At 42.1% G+C, this 23,646-nt stretch overlaps 1 protein-coding gene across 3 annotated transcripts in view; it reads right to left on the reverse strand.

The window, feature by feature from the left end:
• Nucleotides 1-954: 954 nt before the first annotated feature.
• SFMBT2 (Scm like with four mbt domains 2) overlaps nucleotides 955-23,646 on the reverse strand; it is a 49,158-nt gene continuing 26,466 nt past the window's right edge. For all 3 annotated transcript variants that reach the window (XM_039369546.1, XM_039369544.1, XM_039369545.1), the window contains exons 11-21: nucleotides 22,437-22,563; nucleotides 21,331-21,447; nucleotides 18,297-18,339; nucleotides 17,410-17,477; nucleotides 13,665-13,804; nucleotides 12,701-12,810; nucleotides 9,877-10,052; nucleotides 8,715-8,890; nucleotides 6,350-6,577; nucleotides 3,597-3,722; nucleotides 955-2,663 (exon numbers count right to left, since the gene is read on the reverse strand). In XM_039369546.1, coding sequence (XP_039225480.1) covers nucleotides 2,523-2,663; nucleotides 3,597-3,722; nucleotides 6,350-6,577; nucleotides 8,715-8,890; nucleotides 9,877-10,052; nucleotides 12,701-12,810; nucleotides 13,665-13,804; nucleotides 17,410-17,477; nucleotides 18,297-18,339; nucleotides 21,331-21,447; nucleotides 22,437-22,563 — 1,452 coding nt within the window. In that variant the 3' untranslated portion in view covers nucleotides 955-2,522. The remainder of the gene's footprint in view (nucleotides 2,664-3,596; nucleotides 3,723-6,349; nucleotides 6,578-8,714; nucleotides 8,891-9,876; nucleotides 10,053-12,700; nucleotides 12,811-13,664; nucleotides 13,805-17,409; nucleotides 17,478-18,296; nucleotides 18,340-21,330; nucleotides 21,448-22,436; nucleotides 22,564-23,646) is intronic.

Raw genomic sequence — 23,646 nt, forward strand, 5'->3', positions numbered from 1 at the left:
GCAGGAGCAACACTAATTTCGGAATGGCTTTTCTGCTCGCGAATTTCAAAGTCCAGCCATCCTTGCAACCTGTAAGACGCTAAGAAAAAGACACAGGCATATCTTGACAGAGGTTTGAAGCTGCAGGACACAGCTTGACAAACTCTTGAGTTTATTGCTTCTTATATACTTGTTACATACACCAGCTTAACCATTATGCTGACAAAGGTTTCTTCATTGGAAAATGTCTTCATGTAAGCAACCTTTTTCTAGTAACACATTACATGGTCAAAGACCAGGTAAGAACAAATACAGGTAGATCAAAAGGAGAAAGAACTGACAAAGACAGGAAGAGATAGGAAGAAACTTAAGCATATTATCTGTTTAGGTAGTTGAGGCATTAAGTCAAAAGGGTATGACCTTCTGACTGATTCACTGGGACAAAGGGTATCAAAAGGTTATGAGGTTTGTGGGGGGGAGGGAAAGCATAGCAGTTTGCTGCGCATGCATTTTCCCCCACAACAACCTTTAGCTCAGTGGTTCTCAACCTTTTTAATGCCGCGACCCCCAACCAGTCGTAAGTCGAGGACTACTCAACCAGTCGTAAGTCGAGGACTACTCAACTGGTGCAGCACCGTTTGCAGAATGGGACTTTTGGCGGGCTCAGCAGGGCAGAGACAGCCTGGACAATTCCTATTGGCTTTTGAAAGCCAATAGAATTAGACTCTATTCAAGAGAGTCTATTCTATTGGCTTTCAAAAGCCAATAGAATAAAAGGGAGTAGCACAGCTAAGGAAAAGGGGGAAAAAATGGCGGACTGCGTTGTTTGGCGACCCCCGTGAAATGGTCGTTCGACCCCAAATGGGGTCCCGACTCACAGGTTGAGAACCACTGCTTTAGCTAAAGGACAGAAAAAAAAATATTTTCATTGAAGGGAAGAAGACGACAGAGAAAGAAGAGGACAAGGAACACAGGGGCTTTTGAAGGACTTTATTAAAAAAACTCATCTTCAAGTAAAAATGCGGCCTGAATAAAAATTAAAATATTAAAACTCTGAATAGAAACCTTCCCCCCTTATTTACATGAAATTATAACGGGCAGATTTGTGTCTCTCTATTTACATATATAAAAAATCCTGTACAAAGAATTAAAAACAATAAATCCATAACTGCACGTTTTTGATGTTAAGTGGTAAAATTAACAACTTGCTTTTCTTTTCTTTTGTTGTTAAGTGGTAAAATTAACAACTTGCTTTTCTTTTCTTTTGTTTTTTTAGACAACGGTCCTAAACTAGCCCATTCCTTCATGCTTACAATTTTTTTTTAAAAAAGCCAGAAAATTGAAGCCCAACCAATTTCTCAGCAACCATGTTGCCTTAGGTTTTGAAGGGAATTTTAAACAAAGATCCACAAGCAGAGAAAAAGTGTAATTCTAGACAGAGAGAAAAAAAATAATAATACATTTTCGCATTAAGATTCTGATAGGCCACTCCGTCATTCCAACTATTTCACGTGAAGTTTTAAATCCCATAAGTCTCCAGTCAAGGTAGCCACTGCTGAGCATTCTGGAAATTGAAGATTATATCCCTGAAGGATGTTCAAATAGGACAGTGCTTCTTTTTTTTTTGCAACTTGCTTCCTTCTCTGCATAAAATTAACATCCCTATCAAAAGCCTAGAAACAGAAATGGATAGACTTCCACTGAAGATTAAAGAAAAGGAAGACCCAGAATATTTTCAAGTATGGGATGTATTTTATCAATGGCTGGAAAAACGGGGTAGAAATTAGGAATTTAATATGTATTGTTAAGTAAAACAAGTGGACCCAGACAACACATTGCTTAGTAAGCACTTATGAATTGTAAACTCAGAAAACTAATAAAATGTTATTAAAAAAAGAAAATGCCCAAAATTTATGGGGTATTGAACTGATGTGAAGACCTAACAAGGATAAATGATTCTTAGAAATTGGACACTAAAAATCAAGAACTCGCTGTAATCTTTACTGTCTGGAATAAATCACCATCATTGGGGAAAAACAACCTAGATGCATAAACTGCATTTGGTTCCTTAATTTCACCCCAAATTACTTTTTAAAATATCCTAAAACTGTTCAATTTGTTAAAGGCAGAAACTTCAAAATGGCCAAATCTGGCAGGATTTCAGTGATGTCTGATGACGACTTGGTTGAAGAAGTCAATTATTTCGGGATGCGTTGAGTGAATATGACGGTGTTGGTTTTTTTTTTTTTTTGTGTGTAGGATCACTGATGAGTTGAAGCAAGAGTTGATCTTGCAAGCTTTGCTGGTAATGGTGGTGGATTTCAAACTTTTATTTTATTAAAAGCTGGTTGTACCACCTCTTGATCACGCAAGGGTGCCCAGCACCTTAAAAGATTTCTGACTTCAGCTCAAGATCTTACTTTAGTTCATTTTGGGGACATTTCTATATATACACGGAGGCTCCATATTTCCAAATACCAGGAGCTGAGAAACAGGAATTGCAAGCAAGGCCTTAAAAAAAAAAAAGAAAGCAAAGGGTGTTGTCAGTTGGCATATTGTGCATAAAACGCCAGCTTCACACGTTCAATCTGGTGGCACAGTTTGATGGCTGGCCCAAGCTTCAGTTCCATGCACTCCTGGACCGTTGGGAGCGTCAGCAGAAGAAGGGCTTGTCCATCAATATCCTGCAAAAAGGAGGAACAGGAATATATATATATACATATACAAAAATCATAGGGTCCAAAATCTCACTTGGTTTTCTTTTTTTAAAAAAAAAGGAAATAAGGAACTTTGATGGGGAAGGATACGGCTTTGGGGGCTTTCTAATGCTTTAGTCCAGAGAAGTAAGGAAAAATATGGAACAGACAGATAAAATCATATATGGAGGGAGGGAGGGAGGGAGGTAGAAAGAAAGGAAGGAGGAGGAAGGAGGGAGGGAGGGAGAAAGGAAGGAAGGCTGGAAGGAAAGAAAGAAAGAAAGAAAAAGAAGGAAGGAAGGAAGGTAGAAAGAAAGGGAGGAGGGGGAGGGAGGAATAAAGGAAGGAAGGAAGGCTGGAAGAAAGGAAGGAAGGGAGGGTGGGAGGGAGGGAGGAAGGAAGGAAGAAAGAAAGAGAAAGAAAGAAAAGAGGGAGGGAGGGGGTGGAGGAGGAGGAAGAGGAAGAAGGAAGGAAGAAAGGAGAGAGGGAGGGAAAGAAGGAAGGAAGTCAAAGAGAGGGATGGAGGGAAGGAAGGAAGGAAAAGAGGGAGAAAGGGATGGAAGGAAGGAAGGAAAAGAGGGAGGGAAAGAAGGAAGAAGGAAGGAAGGAAAGAAGGAAGAAAGAAAGAGAAAGAAAGAAAGAAAGAGAAAGAAAGAAAGAAAGAAAAGAGTGAGGGAGGGAGGGGGTGGAGGAGGAAGAGGAAGAAGGAAGGAAGAAAGAGGGAGGGAAAGAGGGAAGGAAGGAAGGAAAAGAAGGGGAAAGGGATGGAAGGAAGGAAAAGAGGGAGGGAAAGAAGGAAGGAAGAGAGGGAGGAAAGAAGGAAGAAAGAAAGAGAAAGAAAGAAAGACAGAAAGAAAGAAAGAAAGAAAAAAAGAAAGAAAGAAAGAAAGAAAGAAAGAAAGAAAGAAAGAAAGAAAGAACCTGTTCCTGAAATATTTTGGCAAGGGAAGCGCAGTCGGTCAGCCGAAGGAACTGCACCACATCGGTCACGGTCCATTCCAGCGGGTTGCTCTCCAGAATGAGCATCTCTTCTGCAGCCTGCTTGATCTGCAATGAAGCAAAATTGGGATCACAAAATTAGGACTGCTCTGAATGATCCAGTCCGTCCTTTGTACCTCAGTAACTGTCTGCTTTGGCACTAGCATCCAAAAAAGACTGACACAGAGTTCAAGGGTTAGTTAGGACTGCAAAAAAAAATAACTGAAACCAGTCAGCCTTCCATTGAAGACTTGTATACTGCATGAGCCAGAAAGAGGGCTGAGAAAATATCTACAGACCCCTCACAACGTGGACACAAACTGTTTCAACTTCTCTCCTTAGGACTCTGCTTGCGTGCCAAAACAACTAGACACAGGGAGAGTTTCCCCCCCGTCCACCCCCCCATGCCATCACTCTGTTGAGCACATAACTCCCATAACTTAGGGCTAAAGTTATTTACCCATATAATAGATTTATAGTCAAGGCCATGGTTTTCCCTGTTGCAATGTATGGCTGTGAAAGTTGGACCATAAGAAAGACTGAGCGCCAAAAAATGGAGGCCTTTGAACTATGGTGCTGGAGAAGACTCCTGCGAGTCCCTTGGACTGCAAGGCGATCAAACCGGTCAGTCCTGGAGGAGATCAACCCTGACTGCTCTTTAGAAGGCCAGATCCTGAAGCTGAAACTCAAGTACTTTGGCCACCTCATGAGAAGGAAGGACTCCCTGGAGAAGAGCCTAATGCTGGGAAAGATGGAGGGCAAGAGAAGAAGGGGATGACAGAGAACGAGGTGGCTGGATGGAGTCCCTGAAGCAGGAGGTATGAGCTTAAATGGACTCCAGAAGATGGTAGAGGACAGGAAGGCCTGGAGGAAAGTTGTCCATGGGGTCGCGATGGGTCGGACACGACTTCGCAACCAACAACAAATTACTATTATCCTTGTTGTCTTCTCCTCTTTCCTACTACCTTCTCCTATTAGTATCTTATGATTCATCAGTTATTGTTTGTATCTTATGATTATGATTGTATCTTATGATTTATGATCTATGACAGGGGTCCCTAACCCCCCTGTCCGTGGACAAGTACCGGGCCCCAGCATGTCAGCAACCGGTCCACACAAACAAGCAAAGCCACATCTGTGGGATGCAGGCAGCACACAAAACCACACACTCTCCGGTCTGCGGAAAAACCTCTCTCCACGGAATCAGTCCCTGGTGCCCAAAAGATTGTGGACCTCTGATCTATGACTTATCCCTTTGTTGTTTGTATGTACACTGCGAGCTTATCCACTGGAGACAGTTCCTTTTTTTTTTTTTAAACAAGTTTTATTAATTTTCCATTTTTACAAAACTTCGGATATTAAGGAAGCAACATGGTGGTTGGGTAATACATAGTCCAATAACAGGCTTATCCATACATATATCAGTTTACATCATCAAAAATTTCCTCTCTGTTTCCCTTAGTTATTATACCAAATTCAGATTAATACATTGCTAGTTATAACTCAATCATTTAAAACATTTATCAACAACTTTTAACTTATATGTCTCCAGATCCTGTTTTTAACTTTTATCTAAATTTCAATTACAATATTCCAGTTGGCTTAATGTCCATAGTATTTAAGTTTCAGATAACCCACGGTTCCTTTAGTTCAGTGGTTCTCAACCTTTTTAATGCCGCGACCCCCAACCGCTTGTAAGTCGAGGACTACTCAACCGGTCGTAAGTCGAGGACTACTCAACTGGTGCAGCACCGTTTGCAGAATGGGACTTTTGGCGGGCTCAGCAGGGCAGAGACAGCCTGGACAATTCCTATTGGCTTTTGAAAGCCAATAGAATTAGACTCTATTCAAGAGAGTCTATTCTATTGGCTTTCAAAAGCCAATAGAATAAAAGGGAGTAGCACAGCTAAGGAAAGGGGGGAAAAAATGGCGGACTGCGTTGTTTGGCGACCCCCGTGAAATGGTCGTACGACCCCAAATGGGGTCCCGACCCACAGGTTGAGAACCACTGCTTTAGTTGATTACAAAATAATTATCATATCTAAAATACACTTATTATTTATTCAAATAAATTCTTGGTTTATTTCACAGTCATATTCTACTTCTCATTCTAATATCATCGCTTACTCATAAAATAACCTTTATCCTCTAAATCCATCTTCTATTTTATAATTCTTAACTATTATTTTAATAACTAATTTGTTTCCCTTATAGATATAACTCCTGAATATTAAATCAAATAATATCTTTTAAAATCTTATCCCATTATGTGAGATTTGAAACACTTTCATTAAATGTCACATAAAGAAAATCATTTTTTAAGTCTAACTCTGGCCTTCCTTTTGTGCTAAACCGGCTCCCATAAAAGTGACAGTTCCTTGTGTGTCCAATCACCCTTGGCCAATAAAGAATTGAAGGACAACTTAAGTGTGTTATCTCTTAAGTAGCTTGTTGTCCCTTCATGTTTGTGATGGCCCTTTCCTAAATAAACACATTTCCGTTTGGAAACTGGCCTGGGACAGACCACATAAAGAGGGATGTGGCCTTCAAGCCTAACCAAGCTGGCTTGCCCACAAAACATCCCAAAACAAGCGTATGAACAAGGCCTACAAGACAGCAAACCAATGAGGGTTGAGTTGGAATCATTCAAATGTCGGAGACCATCAGAAGCAAGGTAGGGCTATCCAGCCACTTACCTGCCTGGTTCTTTCACTTTGGGCACGCAGGAAGGAAAGCGCCTTCGGGGCGTGCCCATCACTCTCGGGCCGAGCCACATGGATGGAGCCTCTGCTGCTGCGTAACTTCATTGTGCTCACTGGGATGGCCAGAGACATCTCCTCCGAGGAGGCATCCGTTAGATCATCCTGCAATTCTGGGTTGATCTCCTCGCTCCACGGGGTGTCTGCTTCTTCCTCGTCACTCTCCTGCCACGAAAGTGAATTGAATTAATGGACTGTGTTTGTATACCCCCTGTAAGGAGGTGACAAGGCTGAGCCCGAGGGAGGAGTCAAATGTGTTATCAGTCTTGAGTCCCTTCTTGCTTGCAAGAATTCCCGCGACTCTTATCCACTGCCCCTTTGCCTTGACCATTAGTTATTCAGATTCTTGTAGACAGCGTAAACTTGCAATAAATTCTTATATTCATTTTAATGGCCTGGGTTTCCTGATTCCCACACCGGACACCCCCAAATTAACCAAAGGGCTCCCAGCAGAAAACCACATTAAGAGAAATCAGCACACTAACAGAACAGAAACTTCCCTTCTACCTGCAACGTGATAATTAATAATACATAGCTGTTAATGAGGAGTGTGAAAGAGAATCTGTTGAAACTACCCAATAAAAACCCAGAGGGCATCATCATGTGTTTCCTGGGAGAGCACCGTTTTGCAATAATTACCATTAAATCAAACAGATAGAACATAGTTAGACTCCGAAGAGAGGTTATTCCATTAAATAGGAGCCAAGGTAGAGAAACAGCCTTCCTTTACATCAGGGGATCTTCCAACTTGGCCCTTTTATGACTTGTGGACTTCAACTCCCAGAATTCTTAAACCAAGCATGCTGGTTGAGGAATTCTGGGAGTTGAAGTCCACAAGTCATTAAAGGGCCAAGTTTGAAGACCCCTGGTCTGGATCCAAGCCTGCAGTTTCATCAAAATGGTCGACTGAGGAATTCTGGGAGTTGAAATGCACAAGTCATAAAAGGGCCCAGTTTGAAGACCCCTGGTCTGGATCCAAGCCTGTAGTTTCATCAAAATGGCCGACTGAGGAATTCTGGGAGTTGAAGTCCACAAGTCATAAAAGGGCCAGGTTTGAAGATTCCTGCCTTACATCACTGCTTTTCAAACTAGGCCACTTTAAGACTGGTGGACTTCAACCCCCAGAGTTCCCCAGGCAGCATGTTTAAAGGAATTAAGGAATTATCCTGGCTGAGAAATTCTGGGACTTGGAAGTCCACAGGTCTTCAAGTATGAGGACTGGGGAATTCTGGGAGTTGTAGTTCACACATCTTAAAGGGGCCAAGTTTGAAAAACACTCATCTAGGCATTCGTGAACTAACAGCTGCATCCCTTAAATGTCCCCTCTAGACATTTTCAGCCCATCTCTCTATCCTATCTCTCACCTTGGGGGTTTAGTTCTTACAATAGAATGATGCTTGAGTTGTATGAGTTATTTGTCTCTGATATTGCATCACAATACATTCTGTCTATCTAGCAAACCTCTTAAGGCTGGGGTCTTCAAACTTGGCCCTTTGATGACTTGTGGATGTCAACTCTCAGAATTCCTCAGCCAGGCATGCTGGCTGAGGAATTCTAGGAGTTGACGTCCATGTCTACCCCTGTCTTAAGGAAAATTATAATTTACAATACAGATGTACAGTGTAAACAACATGACCATAAGGAACGTGAATAGGAAGAGAAGAGCTAAATTATGCACAAATATGGGAGTTGGAGTCTTAAAAATTGTCTGGTTTGCAAAAAATTACTCTGGACAGCATTGTAGTACTTGATCCCTCCCACATTAATCTAATGTAAGAAAGATGCTGAGACTCTAGAAAGAGTACAGAAAAGAGCAACAAAGATGATCAGGGGACTGGAGGCTAAAACACATAAGGAACGGTTGCAGGAATTGGGAATGTCTAGTCTAATGAAGAGAAGGACGAGGGGGGACATGATAACAGTGTTCCAATATCTCAGGGGCTGCCCCAAAGAGGGAGTCAAGCTATTCTCCAAAGCGCCTGAAGGCAGGACAAGAAGCAACAGATGGAAACTAATCAAGGAGAGAAGCAACCTAGAACTAAGGAGAAATTTCCTGACAGTGAGAACAATTAACCAGTGAAACAACCTGCCTCCAGAAGCGGTGAATGCTCCAACACTGGACGCTTTTAAGAAGAGACTGGACAGACCCTTGTCTGAAATGGTATAGGGTCTCCTGCCTGAGCAGGGGGTTGGACTAGAAGACCTCCAAGGTCCCTTCCAACTCTGTTATTCTATTCTGTTATCTTTCTGACTTATTCCACCTCGTGTGCAGATAATTTTCACAAGAGTCGCCATATCTCACCTCTGACGATCCTGCTCTGTTCAGATCTGCTGCGGATGGACAACTTCTCTTCAGCGTTAAAATGGGTTTCTGCATTTTCCCGCCATCAGGCAAGTTGTGTCTGCTCTCCAGGCTGTAAGTGCTTTCTTCACTGGGGGAAGATTTAATGACTTTCCTCCGTTTTCCATAATAGTATGCTGGAGAGAAAAAGTTTGGTAAAAATAAAAATAATAATCAAACCATTCAATTCTGGGGAACTACACATAGTTCCTTGACTTACAGTTATTTGTTTAGTGGCCATCCAAAGTTACGACAGCGGTGAAAAAAAGCGATTGAGGAACGTTTTTTTCCACACTTACGACCGTGGCAGCATCCACATGGTCACGTGATCAAAATTCCGACGGTTCCTATTTATGACGGTTGGCAACCTTCTGACAAGCAAAGTCAATGGGGGAACCGGTTTCACTTAATGACTGTGTGACTTACTTAATAACTGCGTTGATTCCCTTAACAACTGAGGCACGAAAGGTTGCAAAAATGAGGCAAAACTCACTTAACAAACTGTTAAGCAGCAGAAATTTTGGGCTGAATTAGCATCATTAAGCTAATTTATATTATATTTCTTTCTTCAGCCAGAATGCAAGAAATTCCGGTGGCTTCCCCAGTGCTGTTCTTCAGAGTCAATTTAAATTGTTTCCCATCAGCAAATGCCAATACCAAATCTGATTTATTGGCAGATTTCTAGGTCACCCCAATCATAATACCCTAGGCCCAGGGTAGGCAATATTGGCTCTTTTATGACTTGTGGACTTCAACTCCCAGAATTCCTGAGCCAGCAGGCTCAGCTTAGAAACCTCTCCCTTTCCCCTCAGCGTGATGGCTCAGGAATTCTGGGAGTTGAAGTCCACGAGTCATAAAAGAGCCAAGGTTGCCTACTCCTGCTCTAGGCCACTTTATGACTTGTGGACTTCAACTCCCAGAATTCCTGACCCAGCATGGCTCAGCTTGGAAACCTCTCGCTTTCCCCTCAGCATGGCTGGCTCAGGAATTCTGGGAGTTGAAGTCCACGAGTCATAAAAGAGCCAAGATTGCCTACCCCTGCCCTAGGCCACGCAAGAGAAACAAAATCCACACAAATCAAAACCATACCACGTTTTGTGCCACCGTTGTCATGTACACTTACCGTATTTTGTTTTGGTGTGACTGGAACAGTTTTCAGGGCAGTTTTCCGTGACCGGGAGAGGGCTGAATAAATTGGGGCAGCATTCCAGTTTCGCACACACCTTCCGGCAAAAATCGGGGACCTGGTCAGACGTACGAACTATCTTGACCGTTGCCCTGTATGTTTTCCCTCGGTATCTATGATAGTGGTTGCAACACGGCAAACGTTACACCATAAATCAAGATTTGGGGGGGGGGGTAACACTCTAGTTCAGTTGGATCAGCCAGGTCCTCACAAAGATAGATCACAGGGATACGAACCAGGATTTAGGAATAGTTTGTGGGAAGAATCCAGAGAAAGAAATATTTTGGGAAATATTACAAAGGGAGATTTCTAGGCCACTCCGATCACAATACTCCAGGCCATGCAAGACAAACAAAATCCACACAAATATTAAAAAGGCAGAATATATTACCCCAAAGGATTTTAAAGGCAGAAACCAACCCCCGCCCTCAAGTCTCTCTGTCCTAGACACAAACCAGATCTGCAGAAATGCAGGCGTGATAATCTTATCAGAAAGATTGGAGCCAGGAAGCTAGGATTAGAAAGACGAAGATCCCTAGAATCAACAATCCCTCACACCCAAAAAATCCAACACTCATTAGCCACAGCCCCAGGGAAGCAGGATATGACCTTTGGGACATCATAGGATTAACCCACCACCATCAGAATATCAGAAAGGCACACTCAGACTCAGGTCAAAGTTCATGCCACGGGAACAACTCCAAACAAAAGGCTCAAGAAGGTATAAAAACCCACTCCCTACATGTGCTCTCTCTCTCTCTCTTCTTCCAGAGCCATCTTTCTGTCTGGCTCCTCTTCAATAAACCGCAACCTTCTTTCTAAAGCAGTCTCCATTTTGATTATTCCCAGCTTGGACTGGACCCTGATGAAGATTTTTCCTTCAACAGGTTAATCTATCTCTATTTGCCATGGCTACCTGGCCACCATCTTGATTTGACCATACCCTGCAGAAATTCCCAGTGCAAACTATTTCTTCACCAGATAGAGAAACCGTTTTTCCATAATGCAAATATTGGACTGGGGGAACTCACAGAAAGATAGAAAACTGATGGCAGAAAAAGAGCCATCGGCCATCAAGTCTGCTCTTTGAGGGTTTTTTTTTAATATTTTATGTTTTTTTTAACGTAAGAGTTAAATGTAATTTTTTTCAATGTAACTCAGAGATGTATGTTCAATCTTGGCAACTTTAAGACATGTGGATTTCAACACCCAAAATGCCCCAACCAGTGTGGCTTAAAATTGCCAAGGTTGAACATCCTCGTATTACGGTGTTATTCCGTCACTTTCTAGAAAATTGGTTCCCTGAATTCATTAAGAAAGCTTTGGCAACCTCCAAAATAAAGTTGGAGAACTGGTTTTTTTTTAAAAAAATAAGGTTTTTTTGGCAGGCATAGACATAAGACGTTTTCAACCTGCCAAACTGAGTGCGCAGCCATCAAACGAGTATCCCTTGCAATAACATCATTTTTTTTATTGAAAATTTTTAAAGTTTTACAATAAAATACTCCCCCCATCACCCTCCCCCCTCCTTCCCAGAGCTGAATACAGGGTTAAAAGAAAAAAGAAAAAAAACAACAACAAAAAACATACAACTTAAATGAACATCAGACAATTATACATACATCCAAGAAACAAGATTTTAAATACTTTAACTCCAATACATAAGCAATAACATCATTTTAATAACAATAACAATAACAACAATGACGATGACGACGATGATGATAATAATAATAATAATAAAGTTAGAAGGGACCTTAGAGGTCATCTAGTCCAACCCCTGCTCAGGCAGGAAAGCCTATACCAGAGGTCTTCAAACTTGGCCCTTTTAGGACTTGTGGACTTCAACTCCCAGAATTCCACAGCCAGCATACCTGGCTGAGGAATTCTGGGAGTTGAAGTCCACAAGTCCTAAAAGGGCCAAGTTTGAAGACCCCTGGCCTATACCATTTCAGACAAATGGCTGTCCAGTCTCTTCTTAAAAACTTCCAGTTTTGAAGCATTGACAGCTTCTGGAGGCAGGTTGTTCCACTGATTAATTGTTCTAACCGTCAGGAAATTTCTCCTGACATATTCCTTGGCGTGATTGTTCCAATAACATTTTCATTTTATCAGCCACACTGAGGTAATTAAAAAAAAAAAGAAAACCTCATCCAAACCTATTAGCTGGAAGAATTTAAGATGTGACGGTTTACTAGGCCTTGCATCTGTCTGGAACAGCAGAAATTCCCCTAGTGGAATTCATTTTGCTTTCCTAATTAAGTGTGACATAACTGAAGTTGTAGAAGCAGGGATTAAAAATCTCCAGAGGGCTGTTTTACAAAAGAACCTTGAAAAGAACGCATCAAAACTCTTGTGCTGAGCAAAGAAGGTGTGTATGCATGTAGCCCTTGACTTACAGCAGGCGTCCACAAACTTGGCCACTTTAAGACTTGTGGACTTCAACTCCCAGAATTCCCCAGCCAGCATGGCTGGCTAAGGAATTCTGGGAGTTGAAGTCCACATGCCTTAAAATTGTCAAGGTTGAGAAACACTGACCTACATCCTCAAATACATTAAGTGGAGGCTTTTAAAACTTTTTGCTGTAATTTGGCGACAGTGGGCATGTTTGGCTAAGTTACTGACACAATAGTTTGTTCAATTGTTTTCAGGTAAAATAACTTCTACCTGCCAACATCCTTTCCCTCCCGTGCCCGCCATCGTGGATATATTCTTAAACAGAAACAGTCTAGTTTTTCTTCCTTTTAGAAATAGTCCTTACTTTGCTTTGAGATTCTCTTCCTGAAAGTTCCACCTGGAGTCATCGACAAGTTGCAACTCTCGCAAAATGCTTCTGGGTTTGTAGGCACAGTTGACCACCATACGAAGGATCTGAACAGAGCAAAGACACCGGGCTTGAAGCTGTGGCCAAAAAGCATCAAGGACTGCACATTTCAAGGTTAATATCAGCCCTATGAGGTAGGCCAGCTTAGAATAGAATAGAATAGAATAGAATAGAATAGAATAGAAAATATGGAATAGAATAGAATAGAATAGAATAGAATAGAATAGAATAGAATAGAATAGAATAGAAAATATGGAATGGAATAGAATAGAATAAAAAATATGGAATGGAATAGAATAGAAAAGAAAATATGGAATGGAATAGAATAGAATAGAATAGAATAGAATAGAATAGAATAGAATAGAATAGAATAGAATAGAATAGAATAGAAAATATGGAATAGGATAGGATAGGATAGGATAGAAAATATGGAATGGAATAGAATGGAATGGAATGGAATAGTATAGAATAGAATAGAATAGAATAGAATAGAATAGAATAGAATAGAATAGAATAGAAAATATGGAATGGAATAGAATAGAATAAAAAATATGGAATGGAATGGAATAGAATAGAAAAGAAGATATGGAATGGAATGGAATAGAATAGAATGGAATGGAATGGAATAGAATAGAATAGAATAGAATAGAATAGAATAGAATAGAATAGAATAGAATAGAATAGAATAGCACTGATGCTGATATGTAGTTGGGGCATGAGACATCTGCAAGAAAACCACCAAGCTCTGAGTGCACCAGGCACCGCAAAGTTCAAGCCAGGGCTACCAATATTCTCTCCTATGGACAGAAGCTTCAATCTGGATTTCACACTCAGCAGGCAAGTATTTTGGATGGCCTCACAGGCCCTTCCCACTTTGCCTGGGACATCTCACTATCCTTACCTCTTTAAGGACCAGGACACATTTGCCTGGCCCGACGGACTGCGGCAGTTCTGCCAACCTGCCTTTGTTGAGATGTGGGCCAGAGAAACAGCGGTGGTTGATGAAGAGCATGAGGCAATTGTACCTCCCATTGACGGTTCCTGCAGAGAAGAAACACACACAACCCCAACTTCTTCCAGCATCCCATCTGGGCTACATTTACTCTCTACCCTCCTCTTTCCCGCCATCTTGGGACATAAACAGCATCTGTGTTGATGGAGTTTATCTACTCCAGGAGTAGGCAACCTTGGCTCTTTTATGACTCGTGGACTTCAACTCCCAGAATTCCTGAGCCAGCCTGGCTCAGCTTGGAAACCTCTCCCTTTCCCCTCAGCATGGCTGGCTCAGGAATTCTGGGAGTTGAAGTCCACGAGTCATAAAAGCACAAAGGTTGCCTACCCCTGCCCTAGGCCACTTTACTACTCGTGGGACTTCAAGTCCCAGAATTCCTGAGCCAGCCTGGCTCAGCTTGGAAACCTCTCCCTTTCCCCTCAGCATGGCTGGCTCAGGAATCCTGGGAGTTGAAGTGCATGAGTCATAAAAGAGCCAAGGTTGCCTATCCCTGATCTACTCCTTCCACTTACATTCAACACGGCACCTAGGTGCGTGGGAATTATAATCCTTTTTGAGTTGGACAATACAGGCAGTCCTCGGCTGATGACCGCAGCGCAGCATTTTTGTTGCTGAGGGCGACCGTCGTTCGGTGAGTTTTGCCCCATTTTATGACCTTTCTTGCCACAGTTGTTAAAGTGAAACTCTGCCGTTGTTAAGTCAGTCACGTGGTTGTTAAGTGAATCTGGCTTCCCCCCATTGACTTTGCCTGTCAGAAGGTCACAAAAGGGGATCATGTGACCCCGGGAGGCTGCGACTGCCATAAATACAAGTCAATTGCCGAGGGTCTGAAATTTGATCATGTGACCGCGGGAAGGCTGCAGCCGTCGTAAGTGTGAGGAAACAGTCATAAATTGCCTTTTTTCAGTTGCTGTTGTGACTTGAAACAGTCACTGAATGAATGATTGTAAGTCAAGGACTATCTGTCTAAGGCAGTGGTTCTCAACCTTTTTAATGCCGCGACCCCCAACTGGTCGTAAGTCGAGGACTACTCAACCGGTCGTAAGTCGAGGACTACTCAACTGGTGCAGCACCGTTTGCAGAATGGGACTTTTGGTGGGCTCAGCAGGGCAGAGACAGCCTGGACAATTCCTGTTGGCTTTTGAAAGCCAATAGAATTAAGACTCTATTCAAGAGAGTCTATTCTATTGGCTTTCAAAAGCCAATAGAATAAAAGGGAGTAGCACAGCTAAGGAAAAGGGGGAAAAAATGGCGGACTGCGTTGTTTGGCGACCCCCGTGAAATGGTCGTTTGACCCCAAATGGGGTCCCGACCCATAGGTTGAGAACCACTGGTCTAAGGTTAAATATTATTTATTTATTTATTTAGAAAATTTATAGGGCCGCCCAGCTCAGGGTGATTACGGTAGGAGTAAAACCCGGGGACACTACGCTTGTCATAAATACGAGTCAGTTACCAAGCATCTAAATTTTGATCACGTGACCCTGGGGATGCTGCCACGGTCGTAAGTATGAAAAAAGGTCATAACTCACTTTTTTTTTTCAATACCTTTGAAGCTTCCAACAGTCACTAGATAAGCTGTAGGAAGTCGAAGATTACCTGTATTGCTTTGAATTGGACTGCTGATTCAAAAGTACTTATTTATTATGATAATGAATGCCGTGTTTTTCAAACTTAGCCACTTAGCCAAGATGGATGGACTTCAACTCCCAGAATTCCACAGCCCGCCAGACTGGCTGAGGATTTCTGGGAGTTGAAGTTCCCTCAATGTTAAAGGGGTGAAGTTTGAAAAACCCTGCGTGAATTCCACTTCCTTCAGCTTGGTGCCATGCATTTAGCATCAAATTGGTTGAAGCTACATAAAAAGTATTTGTAATAAATAAATAAATTAGGCAGCAGTGTAATTCATGGTAAAAATAAATAATCACATATATATCACAAGCAATGATAATACTATCATAGATTTTATACAACACAAGATGGATATTAAAAATATTATTTAGCTTTTTAATAATTTATATTGAAAAGCCAATTTTCTTGAAAAGCCAAACTTTTTTTCCCTTTTTTTATTATTATGATTTTCTTCTTTCCTCTTTTCTATTTTTCTTTTTATATATATATATATTACCTTTAATTATTTTATAACTTGTTTAAGTAATGTATTTAGATTTGTTTATAGTTTTATAACTTATATTGAAAAGTTAATTTTATTTTCATATTTTTTATATATTTCTTTTTTTTCTTTTCTGGTAGTTATGTTTTTCTTTTTTTTACATATATATTGTTGTTAATTATTTAATAATTTGTTTAAGTAATGTATCTAGATTTATTTATATTTTATACTTTTCTTAAGATTTTTTGAAGAAATTCTAATGAAGCCTATATCCAGCTCTGGGATAGTCGGGGGAGGGAAGGGGAGGGTTGGGGAGGGATGGGGAAAACTGTTTTGTTTTTGTATTGTAAAACCTTATAAATTTTCAATAAAAAAAATACTATCAAACAATCCTAATATTGTAATCATAACATCATCAAAGATAATAATAATAATAATTCCCTTCCCTGGTTATCTCTGCTCCCCCCTACCCCAGTCCTAAAGCAGTGTTTTCAAAATGTTTTAAAAGGAAGACTTAAAAAGCTATATATAAAATAATAATTTTGGGAATTCTTTTGTTTATTACATAATTTCCGAGGCCTCTTGCTCTATCTTCTCGTTGCTATTATTTTGTTGCTTTTATTGATATCTTTGAAGTTACAGAGTAGTATTTTGAGACTCCTTTTTATGCTTTCCCACTGTGAATCAATGGAATACCATAAAATTATTAACCCAAAGCTGTTTTTTTTATATAAAAGGCAACTTGTTTTTTTCCTTTGAGAACGTTTTGCTTCCCATCCTTCTTGACAGTCATAATCAGGATGGCTGAGAATCTCCCTAAAGTTATGAAAATACAAAGCAACTTGTAAATTCCAATAATTTATTTATTTATTTTTTATTTATGAGACTTATATACCGCTTTAAGTGCAAGCACTCTCTAAGCAGTGTACACCAGTAAGCAATGTATATATATATATTTACATTGCCCCCAACAATCTGGGTCCTCATTTTACCTACCTCGGAAGGATGGAAGGCTGAGTCAACCTTGAGCCGGTGAGATTTGAACTGCTGACCACAGTCAGCTAAAGTGGCCTGCAGTACTGCACCCTAACTGCTGCGCCACCTCGGCTCATAATGTTTTCTGAACTGAACTGAAAAAAAGCTTCTTGGATGAGAAGCAAAATATTTTCAAAGGCAAAAAAAACAAGAGAGTCCTTTTTAAAAAAAGCACCTTTAGGATGGACAACCATGGCCTGGATGATTGAGAATCTCCAAAGATATACAATTATTAAAATACAAAGCGGCTTGCGGTTCATATAATGGTTTTTTCACTGAGCTATTTCACCAACTTCCCCTTTTGGCCATTTTTTAAAAAATCTCCCAAATTCAGTAGCAAAAGTTTGAAGATGGGGGGGGGGGGAATCATATTTGAGGAGCTGAAGGTATGAATGCTGAGTTCATTGATTTATCTTCTTCGCACTTAAAGGTGGGGGTAGTTCAGATCCAAATTAGAAAAACGATAATCTTTTTCTGGAAACTTACCCATCCTGTCCGTCTGGGGAAGCCGGTAAGGATTCTGAATTTTCTCAATAGGCACTTCCGCTATTATCCTAATAGAGGACAAAAAAAAAAGCACTCAGATTGCAAACTACAGTCCCCATTTATCAACTGACCTCTTTAGTGACTGTTCAACAACAACAACAATAATAAAGTTGGAAGGGACCTTGGAGGTCATTGAGTCCAACCCCCTGCTCAGGCAGGAAACCCTATACCATTTCGGACAAAGGGCTGTCCAGTCTCTTCTTAAAAACTTCCAGTGTTGGAGCTTTCACAGCTTCTGGAGGCGGGTTGTTCCACTGGTTAACTGTTCTGTCAGGAAATTTCTCCTTAGTTCTAGGTTGCTTCTCTCCTTGATCAGTTTCCATCTGTTGCTTTTTGTCCAACCTTCAGGTGCTTTGGAGAAGAGGTGGAGCCCCTCTTCTTTGTGGGAGCCCCTTAAATATTGGAAGGCTGCTATCAGAATTCGAAGGGACCTTGGAGGTCATCTAGTCCAACCCCCCGCTCAGGCAGGAAACCCTATAACATTTCAGACAAATGGCTGTCCAGTCTCTTCTTAAAAACTTCCAGTGTTGAAGCATTCACAACTTCTGGAGGCAAGTTGGTAGTTACTGCAACGGTCATTAAGTGTGAAAAACGGTCGTGAGTTCCCTTTTTTTTTTCAGGGCCGTCGTTATGTCGAATAAATCGCTAAATGAATGGCTGTAGCCTTGTAACATTCATTCACTGAAGGAATGGTCGTTAAGTCGAGGACTACCTATAGGTCAACACACCCCTTGCAATTTAATCAAGTCCTTTCTAGCTCAGAGCAACACTTTGATTTACGTGATAAAAACTCTGCTGTAATTGACATTTTAAGGGCAGTTACTTACTGCTTTTCCGGCTGGACTATGGCAACCTTTCTCTTCCTTTGCACTGGAAAATGAGCACAAGGACAAGGGTTAATTTGGTAACGCACGTTTGCAAATGGATTTTCCTGCATGGAAATGAAAGACCTGCTCACTCTTTTTTTTTCAGGAGCTCCAAGAACAGGGAGTCCTCAGCTTATGACCGCCACTGAGCCCGACATTTCTGGGGTAAAGCGAGGCATGTGTTATGTTGGGTTTGCCGGAGTTTACAACCTTCCTTGCGACAGTTGTTAAGGGAAACTCCACGGTTCATAAATTAGACACCTGGTTGTTAAGTGACTCTGTCTTCTCCGCTGACTTGGCGTGTCAGAAGATCGTAAAAGGAAATCACGTGACTCCCTGGGACACTGCAACCGTCATAAATATGAGTCAGTTGCCAAAGCGTCTGAATTTTGATCACGTGAGCTATGGGGATGCTGCAACCGTCGTTAAGACTGCCGTTTTATCAGTGCCGTTGTAAATGCAAATAGTTACTACGGTAAACAAACAGTTGTGAGCCGAGGACTTCCTTTATAGCAGTGGTTCTCAACCTGTGGGTCGGGACCCCATTTGGGGTCGAACAACCATTTCACGGGGGTCGCCAAACAACGCAGTCTGCCATTTTTTCCCCTTTTCCTTAGCTGTGCTACTCCCTTTTATTCTATTGGCTTTGAAAGCCAATAGAATAGACTCTCTTGAATAGAGTCTAATTCTATTGGCTTTCAAAAGCCAATAGGCATTGTCCAGGCTGTCTCTGCCCTGCTGAGCCCGCCAAAAGTCCCATTCTGCAAACGGTGCTGCACCAGTTGAGTAGTCCTCGACTTACGACCGGTTGAGTAGTCCTCGACTTATGACCGGTTGGGGGGTCGCGGCATTAAAAAGGTTGAGAACCACTGCTTTATAGTCTTAGAAGAGAGACAATGCATTTGTTTTTGAGTAGAAATGCATAAAATCACCCACGAATAAGCTTAGCCGTTTGAGCATTATGGCCCTCGGGATATTAATTACAATAAATTGCCGTTACACTCCAGTCATCCCTGCTGAGGCGTAAGCTTTGAACAATTGTTACTCCTTCATTCAAACATTATGCTACAGGATTCCATGGCGCCCTCCGGCTCTTTGCTCATGGTGAGTTTATTTATGGGATCTGCACTTAATAATAAGAAAAAAAAAATAACTAAAACAATAAGCAATATTCTTCCGTTTCAGAAGAACATCATTTGTGATTAAATTTCGCACGCCTGGTTGCCCCCGGGTGTTTCTGTTCCATGGATCGCATTAGAAGGGGAAAAAAAAGCCAGGGCAATTTTTAATTTTGCCATGCTGTCCAAATTAGGCACGCTTCCTTGTCGATTTAAAAATCACATTTGCTCTCCAAACAAAACGGTGCAGCAAAATGGAACCGGTCAGGTTCTCCATCCAACTTGTGAATGTTAATTACAGAATAACAGAATAACAGAGCTGAGAGGGACCTTGGAGGACTTCTAGTCTAACCCCCTGCTTAAGCAGGAGACTCTATACCATTTCAGACAGGTGGCTGTCCAATCTCTTAAGACAGATCATATTTTATCTGGCTGGCACAAACCTTTTCATTCTCCAGGAAAAAAAACCCCATATTTCCCTTCTTAAAAGGCTGTTACAGGTTTTGATGATGATGATGATGATGAAGAATGCAGTGAATTGCTCCAACACTGGAAGTTTTTAAGAAGAAACTGGACAGCCATTTGTCCGAAATGGTATAGGGTTACCTGCCTGAGCAGGGGGTTGGACTTGATGACCTCCAAGGTCCCTTCCAACTTTATAATAATAATAATAATAATAATAATAATAATAATAATAATAATAATAATAATAATAATAAAATAGAAATAGAAAGACTGTGGCAAAAGCAAGCAAGGTTAGTACCAATAGTAATAGGCGCCTTGGGTGCAATCCCAAAACAACTGGAGCACCACTTGAACACCATCATCGGCATTGACAAATTCGCTATTAGTCAATTGCAAAAGGCGGCCTTACTAGGAACTGCTTCCATCCTGCGACGATATCTGTAATACCATCAAACATCCACATCTGGCTATCCCAGGTCCTGGGTAAGGACTCGATAGGTAGACAAAATGCCAAATCCAGTCTGAACATCTGGCTGACTGTGCGATGATCAATAATAATAATGAAAATTGGGAGGAACCTTGGAGGTCTTCTAGTCCAACCCCCTGCTCAGGCAGGAAACCCTATACCAAGGGTAGGCAACCTTGGCTCTTTTATGACTTGTGGACTTCAACTCCCAGAATTCCGGGAGTTGAAGTCCACGAGTCATCAAAGAGCCAAGGTTGCCTACCCCTGCCCTATCCCATTTCAGACAAATGGCTGTCCAATCTCTTCTTGAAAACTTCTGGAGGCAGGTTGTTCCACTGGCTAATTGTTCTCACTGTCAGGAAGTTTCTCCTTAGTTCCAGGTTGCTTTCATGGCATTAAACAACTCCCTTAGTTTGGCTTCATGAACTCAACTGCATCTTGGCTTGTTGCTGAACTGCAATTCCTAGAAGACACAGCCAGGGTGGTTAATACAGGCAGTCCTCGACTTACAACAGTTCATTTAGTGACCGTTCAAAAGTACAAAGGTACTGAAAAAAGTGGCTTATGAGCGTTTTTTCACACTGAACGACCACCACTGCAGCCTCCCCATGGTCATGTGATCAAAATTCAGACAAGTGGCAACTGACTCCTATTTATGATGGTTGCCGTGTCCCCGCTTCACGGGATCACCTTTTGCGACCTTCCGACAAGCAAAGTCAATGGAGAAGCCGGATTCACTTAACAACCGTGTTACTAACTGAACAACTGTGGCAAGGAAGGTCGTAAGATGGGGGCAAAATTCACTTAACAACCGTCTTGCTTAGCCATGGAAATTTTGGGCTCAAAATGTGTAAGTCGAGGACTATCCGTCCTCCTGGAAAAGGCCAAACCTCCAAACGCTTGTTGCAAAACTCAGCAATCCAGCTTTGCTCTTCCGAGGACTTACCGGTGTTTTTATGCGGTGCCAAGAGCTTGTAGCCATTTGCTTCGCACCAGCCCACAGGGAAGGTGTTCATTGATTCAACATCCACTATATATTCGGAAGCAGGGCTGTGCGCTAGACCTATCAACACATTAGAATGCATCATAAACACCAGAAGGGCAGCAATTTGGTGGCAAAAAAGAAAAGAAAAAGCACAGATACATACAAGCGGGGAGAAGACTTTGTTTTCTCCAGCTTTAAATGTGCTTTAAATGGGAGGGAGGGAGAGAGGGAGAGAGAGAGAAAGAGAAGGAGGGAGGGAGGGAGGGAGAGAGAGAGAGAAAGAGAAGGAGGGAGGGAGGGAGAGGAGGAGTCGGAGTCAGGAAGGGAGGATAGAAGGAAAGAAATCAAAAGAAAGAAGAAAAAGAAGGAGGGAGGGAGGAAAGAAGGAAGGAGTCAGGGAAGGAGGATAGAAGGAAAGAAATCAAAAGAAAGAAGAAAAAGAAGGAGGGGAGGGAGGAAGGAAGGAAGGACCCAGGGAGGGAGAAAGAAAGAAAGAAAGAAAGAAAGAAAGAAAGAAAGAAAGAAAGAAAGAAAGAAAGAAAGAAAGAAAGAAGGAGGGAGGGAGGGTGGGAGAGGAGAGGAGAGGAGGAGTCGAAGTCAAAAAGGGAGGTTAGAAGAAAAGAAATCAAAAGAAAGAAGAAAAAGGAAGGAGGGAGGAAAGAAGGAAGGAGTCAGAGAAGGAGGATAGAAGGAAAGAAATCAAATGAAAGAAGAAAAAGGAGGGGGGAGGGAGGAAGGAAGGACCTAGGGATAAAGAAAGAAAGAAAGAAAGAAAGAAAGAAAGAGAAAGAAAGAAACAAAGAAAGAAAGAAAGAAACAAAGAAACAAAGAAAGAAGGAGGGAGGGAGGGAGAGGAGGAGTCGGAGTCAGGAAGGGAGGATAGAAGGAAAGAAATCAAAAGAAAAGAAAAAGGAGGGAGGGAGGAAGGAAGGAAAGACCCAGGGAGAAAGAAAGAAAGAAAGAAAGAAAGAAAGAAAGAAAGAAAGAAAGAAAGAAAGAAAGAAAGAAAGAATTTAGCAGGAGTCAAGGAGGACAGGACTTTCCCTTCAAGCAGTTTTCTAATGTACCTTCAAAAAAAAGCCACATTAGCCGGCCTTTTACCAAAGTGACCGATGCCACGCAGATCTCGGCTGGATTCTGGGGGTTCACCGCTTCAAGCATCATGCTTTTCATAAAAGCTCGACTACAGGAAGCCTGAGTGGCATCAACAGAAAACAAAAATGGAACATAAAATAACAGGGTTGGAAGGGACCTGCGTGGTCATCCAGTCCAGCCCTCTGCTGAAACAGAAGACCTTATACTACCATTCTGGACAAAGGGTTACCCGCTCTCTTCTTTTCATTTCCCTGCTAGCCCAGTTCCCAAAACAGCGAGTTCGAATCCTAACCCAGAGAAAAAATGGTCATCACTCATACCATCATCTTGATAGAGAACGTTCTCCTTCCGGGTCTTAGCATAGACCGTAGGCAGGGAGCTACGTCAACTGGAAAGGAGGGCCCGTTTTGCTTCCTACCTCCACCCCTGCCTCAAGAACTGGGGAATTCAGCCACTGTGCTGGGACTGCACATGCTTATTCTAATTACTTTGGGCTTCTGCTGATCTAGCTGCATTTCCCTCTGCACATGTTTCCTTGTTGGCTTCTCCTATTCTGATGCTGGAAGGAAGGAAGGGAGGGAGGGAGGGAGGGAATGGGGGAGGGAGGAGAAAGGAAGAAGAGAAATAGAGGAGGGAGAAAGGAAATAGGGGAGGGGGGAGGAAGGAAAAGGAGAAATAGGTGAGGAAGGGAGGAAGGGGAATAGAGGGAAGGAGAGAGGGAAGGAAGGAAAAATTGAGGGAGGAAGGATGGAAGGAAGCAATGAAGGGAGGGAGGGAGGAAGGGGAAATTGAGGGAGGGAGGGAGGGAGGGAGAGAAGGAAGGAAGGAAGGAAGGAAGGAAGGAAGGAAGGAAGGAAGGAAGGAAGGAAGGAAGGAAGGAAGGAAGGAAGGAAGGAAGGCTGACTTGGTCGCTTAGCAGTGAGACACTGGTGAAGCGGGCACAGCAGCGCCTGCATTATCTGCGTCGCATGAGAAAAGCACATCTTCCTTCCCCTGTCCTGACCACTTTCTACAGGGGAACGATCGAGAGCATCCTGTCATACAGCATCACAGTCTGGTTTGGAAGCATCCCTGCTTCAGACAGGAAGGCGGTGCAGAGAGTGGTGAGGACAGCCGAAAAGATCATTGGCAGTTCCCTCCCTTTCATCCAGGACATAGCACAGAAGCATTGCTTGAGCAGGG

This window comes from Crotalus tigris, unplaced genomic scaffold, assembly GCF_016545835.1.
Source record: "Crotalus tigris isolate CLP2741 ecotype Arizona unplaced genomic scaffold, ASM1654583v1 scf7180000021160.8983255:1529534, whole genome shotgun sequence".
NCBI classification, from domain to species: Eukaryota; Metazoa; Chordata; class Lepidosauria; order Squamata; family Viperidae; genus Crotalus; species Crotalus tigris.